Source organism: Pinus tabuliformis, chromosome 6 (genome assembly GCF_031772625.1).
Source record: "Pinus tabuliformis cultivar Carrire ecotype Pingquan chromosome 6, CPIR1, whole genome shotgun sequence".
In the NCBI taxonomy this organism is placed as follows: domain Eukaryota; kingdom Viridiplantae; phylum Streptophyta; class Pinopsida; order Pinales; family Pinaceae; genus Pinus; species Pinus tabuliformis.
In genome coordinates, this window is record NC_142292.1 from 1344416738 (window position 1) to 1344423374 (window position 6637).

Below are 6637 nucleotides of genomic sequence, written 5' to 3' on the forward strand. Positions count from 1 at the left end.
ATACCACATGCTCAAAAAACACTTACTCATTTCGTATGACACTTGTATGCTATTTTTTTAATTAATAAATTTAATTAAAAAGACAAAAAAATATCTATTTTGGAAATAAATCTCCATCTTTTATTTGATTTGTGTATAATATTTATAAGATTCTATGAAATTAAATTCCTACACTAATTGATTATTAAAATTAAAAATCTGGAAAAAAAATTCCAATATAAACATATTTGTCATATTTCTCAAAATAATTATGAATAAAATATTCAATCTAAAATAATAAATATTAAAATAATATATAATTGAATATTAATTATTGATTTAAAATTCTGAAAAAAACATTCCAAAATAAACATATTTCTCAATACTGTTATAAATGCAATATTCAATCTAAAATAATAAATATCAAAATAATATATGATTGAATCCACCTAGTAAGTCCTTTCAGTAATCACGAGTTTATCAATATTCACAATAAGGAGTCCTTTCCGTAATCACAAGAGTTTATCAATATTCACAATAAGGGAACAACCATGGTTCAATGAATTCGAAATCAGAGTAACAAACTTTATTACTATTTGCGTATAGTCTTAAAATATTCACAATAAGGGAACCATGGTTCAATGAATCCGAAATCAGAATAACCAACTTTATTACTATTTGCGTATAGTCCTCAAAAAAACTGTCACAGTAACAGTAACAGACTCAAAAACAAATTCTAGTAACAGTAACACACTCCGAAACAAATTCTAGTAACAGTAACAGACTCAAAAACAAATTCTAGGAACAGTAACACACTCGAAAACAAATTCTAGTAACACTAACAGACTCAAAATTGCATGACAATTTCTTTGGATGAAACAAAACCTTATTCATCTGATAATGAGAAAACACCTGTCGATGTGGTTGCTTACAAGGAATCACAATCCGTCGGTGCAAAAGAGAGCATGTTGTTCCCGTTGTCATAGAGAATATGGTAGTTTTGCTGTTGATAATTCCCTAATATGGACATCTGGAGCTGGGAAGTCGGAAGCATTGCCAGGCAGAAAGTGGTGTCATCAACGTAGAAATAGTGTTCCGGCTGCAAAACATAATCTGCTCCCTTAAAGTGGAAAGTCACAGTAGGAAATTGATTAGAGGAAAGGCGAAAGTGATAGTCAGGACCTAAGTTAAAACAGAGGTCTAGTCCGAGTCCAGAGCCATCGGTTTGCGGAAAGTGAATGGCAGAGATCAATGCTTTCTTCAAAACTTGATATGCATCCTCATGCAAAAGCGTGAATGTGGTTCCGGAGTCTATCATAAATCCACCACTACCATCATCTTGAATATCAAAAGTAGATGCATCGATGTTTAATAATTTACCTCCAACGCTAATTCCTTCCAACGAAAGAAAATAGAAACTTGATGCCGCGTTTTGAATAAAAGGAGTTGAACTGACAACCTCGGCATTCAAAGTAGCACTGTGGCCTATAAACAAAGGGCTGACCATGTACGACGGTTCTTCAAAACCCTGGAGACAATAAGAAAACTTATTAGCACCTAATGACCCAAGTTGTGAAATTAAGGATAAGGAACCTCGTCCGAAGCCTACACCTCCGTGTGCTGCGTAGTGGCCATCATTGTATTGCCCACAACCAAAGACAATCTGGTCCACTGACTCTGATGAAAAGGTAAACGTGTCGTATGAAAGGATCCCTGAGGTGGTGGAGTAATCACCATACTCCCACATGTAATGACACATACCAGCAGAGCAATAAAAGTTAGGGTTTGCCGGGCACTCAGGGCTTTGGCATGAGACCTTCCTATAAGTGGACGATTGGGAAGGATCATAGATTGGATAGGGTTGATCAGAGCAATTATCACAGGGCAAGCACTGTGTCCATATCAAGTCACTACCTGTGTCTAGAATTCCAGAATATGATAATGACGGCTCACCAATTTCTACCTTCATCGTATATTCTCCACTTCCTGCACTTATTGGAGCTTGGATTCCTGAACTTTTGTGGGCCAATTGACCAACCTTCAGAACTACAGATCTATGCAGTGTTTCCAGCCTCTCTTGACTGCGTTGCACTGCTTGCTTAACTCGTTCAGTTGAATTAATATTCCCTGGAAACAATGGGGAAAGTGATGAATCTCTGTGCACAAGATCTATTCTCAACCCATCAACGGGTTTATGATCCGGCCTTGAAATCTTGGGCACAAGCGGTCTGCATTGCATCAAATTAGGTAACATGAAAAGCAATAACAAATAAATAAGAAGTTTGCAAAGAGCACAAGGAGATACGGTTGATTGTGGAGCCATGTCTGTTCTCTGTTCTACAGCTACAGAGGGAGTGTTCTACAGCTACAGAGGGAAACTTGGCAACGGGGGAAAATACGCAAGGCGTAGCAAAAGAAGGAATGTTTTGGTCTAAGAGGAGGGATGCATTCTATTAAATAGAGATCAAAATGGGATGCATTCTATTAAATAGAGATCAAAATGCCATGGCTGATTTGATTTGAAGTTAGATGTCTTTCTTAACTTCACTTTTTTCCATATTTGCATGGCAAGCCATTGTAATTTTTTATTATTATTATATAAAATAAAATATTACTATTAACTATGTACAAGAGCTCCACTTGTTTTTGTGCATGGAAATTTTTATTATTATTATATAAAATAAAATATTTTGTGCATGGAAATTTTTATTATTATTATATAAAATAAAATATTATTTGCATGGCACGCCATTGTAATTTTTTATTATTATTATATAAAATAAAATATTACTATTGACTATGTCCAAGAGCTCCACTTGTTTTGGCCATTTGTGCATGGAAATTTTTATTATTATTATATAAAATAAAATATTACTATTGACTATGTACAAGAGCTCCACTTGTTTTGGCCATTTGTGCATGGAAAGTAATATAATAGTAATATAAATTTTTACTATTATATAAAAAGTTACCTTCAGATTTTTCATATGTACATGGCAAGGCATTGTAATTTTTTATTATTATTTTATAAAAGTAAAATATTACTATTGACTACGGAAGAGAGCTCTACTTGCTTTGTAAACTAATATAATTTTTTATTATTATATAAAAAAATTATGTAAAAAGTTTGAAATTCGATTACAGTCTCAAAACGATATGTGGCCCTATCCATCATTTAAAGAAATTATATATATAGATTTATATTTATACTTTTGTTTTTATTCATAGTTTGCCATATATAAAATGTGTTTGATAAAGTCGAAGTTAAAAACATATATCATCTAGAGTAATGTGTTAAAATTTGTGTTTTAATAAAAAAAATATTAAATACATTAATATTAAACATATATCATCTAGAGTTTGTACATGATGTAATGTGTTAAAATTTGTGTTTTAATAAAAAAATATTAAATACATTAATATTAAATTTTTGCATGTCCAAACGACCTGCAAAGTGATAGAAATCCACCAGAGCTGAAAGCGTCTCTCCACTGTTGTAGAAAACTCCTCCAGAAAAACAGAAACCCAACGTTGTTATTTGTAATCTAACTAATTTGGAGATTGGAGAGGAAAATCAGATGTCTCACAGTATTTTGGAGAGGAACATCAGATGTCTCACAGAAGGGATGAGTGGTGCAACCACAGAAACAGTCAGTCACAACTTTACCTTAATCTGGTCTCGTGCCATTGTCTGTAACACCCTTGGTTGAAACTAATTTCAACTGTGAGACAGTTATGACAGTTACCCCTTCTTTCCTGATAAAAGAGGGATCTCAAGGGAAAGAAGGGTTCTACTTTCTGAAAAGTCCAAGGGGACAGAAAGAAAGGTCTGTGGAACTGGGAGGACGCTGCCAAGGAGTAATTCCTGTGTTGGGCATGTGCCAGTATAGACTCCGGAACAGATCATATTCAGATGGTATTGGCTGGACGGTGGTGCTGATGCCAGATACTTGAGTCTGACAAGCTGTACATACTGCTCTGGAGTGGAAGCTCGGGGGAAGAGGACGTAATTGCCCTTCTCACGGTAGGTAGGGAGGATCAGATTCAGTCTTAGAGTAATTCTGGAGAATCGAGTGAACAATTAAGTAGTAGCTGGTTATGTTTCTTGTGTTCACTTATGTTTTAATAAAGTAATGAGTTAATCCTGGAATCCTACTTCCTTCTGTGAAATGTTTTTGAGATTTTTTGAGATAAGCATAATGATTATAGATGGAATAATGAGCGAAGCCTGGAATCCTACTTCCTTCTGTGAATTATTTTTGAGATGAGCATAATGATTATAGATGGCAAATTTCTATTAATCCTAGAATTAATAATGTGGATGATGGAAGGTAATAATCTTGAACAATAATTAAGTTGCTGCAGTGCAGTGTGGGTCATCTGTTAAGGCCCAGAATGAGAACCCTTCGAAACAAATGGAAAAATATCTTCCATTTAATTACCGTAGTAAGGAAACAGTTACCTCAGCAGATAACAATTAGACTGGGTTGTTGAGTTAGGCTAAGGGAAAACATTACGCGTGAAAGAACCTGTAAAGTTCTGGGTGAACAAGTTTGGGTGACTGCTCTTGCCTGTTATCAAATTATTCCTATCAAGCTTGTTTTAAAATTATCCCCGAGGAATGGTGGAAAAGATTACCCAACAGGGATAAACATAAAGATTGTAAAATCTATGACATCAGATCCAGAACAAGGCTGGCAAGATAGGGTAACGAGTAATTTCTTGATCTACGAATTTGTTAAATCAAATAAAAAAGTGGAAAACAATTTAAAAGAAAAGAAAATATAACGATTTATCAGCAGCATGCTTAAATAATCTATTGCAGAAATTAAATAGAAATTAGATCAATGTTATGGATTATTTGTACAACAGAGGATCGAAGAGGTTGAGCCCTGAAAACTGAGGGGTAATAGTAGCCGGGTCCCGTCCTCTTCGAAACTCTATTCTGGATACAAACAAACAAATGTGGAACGAAAACACCGTTTGGTACAGCCAAGAAATTCTCAGAAACCAATTCAGAAATGTTACAGACGCACAGGTAAACTTGCCCACTAAATTCCATGAATATCAATGGCGCTTTATGTAAATTCACGACAGTGGTTGATAACTAACGAAACTTTTTACATTCAAACAGTCGAACATATGTGGATTGAACCCTCAACATTTCAAGAATCCACTCTCATGTTCAGATGCATGAGCAAACTTTAATACATGCTATAACTAAAACCCGTAAGAACGAATTGGGGTTAAACCCAGAAAAATTACCATATAGAGAAGGGGAAACATAGATTAATTCGTATTGTTAACAGACATTGCAACAGGATTGCTCATTCCAGTAATGAGAGTAATATGGCAGCCGAATCACCTATTCGGTTCTCAGTTCATACAATTACTGTCGTGTAACCCTACGCTAGAAGCAGAACAACATTGTCAATTGAAATGTCGGCAAGACCGGCCATAGATTAACTCTATTTAATCATCTCCGGAAGTTCAAAAGGTGACTTTGCGTTGTCTGGAAGTGAAAGAAAAACCCTCAGTGACTAGAGTAACCAACCTGGAGCATGGAAGAGAAAAATCATAAGTGGTTGCCACTGCAGGATTCCGAACTGTTGAGAAAAGGAGTTGTTGGGCGATACTTAACCTGCAATCAGATTTAAGAGTCAAGTTAGAGAAATTCCAGCGGAGACTGTTAAAGAAGTAAAGAAAAACAGGCCTGTAACAATATAGTACCTGTAGAGTGGTGGTGGGGTCACAATGAACACCTAAGTCAGTGAAACAAGACTCTGTAATTAAATACCATAGGCATTTATAAGTTTCCTTTCTCTTGCAAAGGATTCGATACTGTTTCTAGAGAAAACGGTTTCCAACCATTACTTGAGGAAGGAAGCTGACCATAGCCTTTCCTTCACCTGTGGATGCAAGGCCGAAACCTTTAAGAACCCCCTGCATTTACAGTGCAACAAATTAGGGCTTCTAAATAGATATAACCGTCAACGGGGAAAAATCAGGAAGCCTAATCTCTTCAAAATATACAACAGTCAACATACTCGGTGTAGCTGCAAACGAGACAACCAAACTTGCAGGTTGCAGAGCTTAACCCCAGGAGCAAAATGCCTAAAAGAACTCGTCTTCGGAGTCGTATGGGGAATTGGTTGAGGTATGGGGAATTGGTTACCTCAACCAACCTGCCCTCAATGCTCCGTCAGATTAATGGAGGTCCATCGCACGGTCTACTGAACTCCAGGTGTCCAATATCATGGGATATTTCATACATGTACAGTGGGATAAAGAGTTGAGTTTAATTAAGTCAGGTGTACATCCTTGCAGGGAGTGGTGTAAATATAAATCATTAACCTTAGTAATAATAAGGCATTGCTAATCGAATCTTTAAAGGTCTACGATCGCCTGGTATAAAGTGATAAAAGTTGTAATTTGAAAGTGCTGCGTACGTACCTGATATAAGCATGTATTAATTCTTATAACTACAAAATTTCAATTTTTAATAAGTCGATGCGTAAGTCTCTAACTCACCTTTCCGCTTCATAAGCAAGCGCTACAACCATTTAGCATAAGTCAATGGGTGAGTGTCCAACTCACCTTTCCACCTCATAAGCAAGCCCTACAGCGTACAACCATTTAGCATAAGTCAATGGGTGAG

The 6637-nt window shown here is 35.8% G+C and overlaps 1 protein-coding gene across 3 annotated transcripts; it reads right to left on the reverse strand.

Annotated features, from left to right (window-relative positions):
• Positions 1-589: 589 nt before the first annotated feature.
• On the reverse strand, positions 590-6265 carry LOC149263586 (aspartic proteinase nepenthesin-2-like). 3 transcript variants are annotated; one of them, XM_089426510.1, is made up of 4 exons: positions 6027-6265; positions 5710-5922; positions 5534-5620; positions 590-2207 (listed from the first exon to the last, which is right to left on the reverse strand). In XM_089426510.1, the coding sequence occupies exon 4, from the start codon at positions 1946-1948 to the stop codon at positions 908-910; it is 1041 nt and encodes a 346-aa protein (XP_089282636.1). In that variant the 5' UTR covers positions 1949-2207; positions 5534-5620; positions 5710-5922; positions 6027-6265; the 3' UTR covers positions 590-907. The 3 variants fall into 3 exon arrangements, 2 of the variants coding, with proteins under 2 accessions (XP_089282636.1, XP_089282634.1); XM_089426508.1 differs by having other exon boundaries at positions 590-2106; positions 6027-6264; XR_016259285.1 differs by lacking the exon at positions 590-2207 and adding an exon at positions 5043-5389 and having other exon boundaries at positions 6027-6226.
• Positions 6266-6637: the final 372 nt, after the last annotated feature.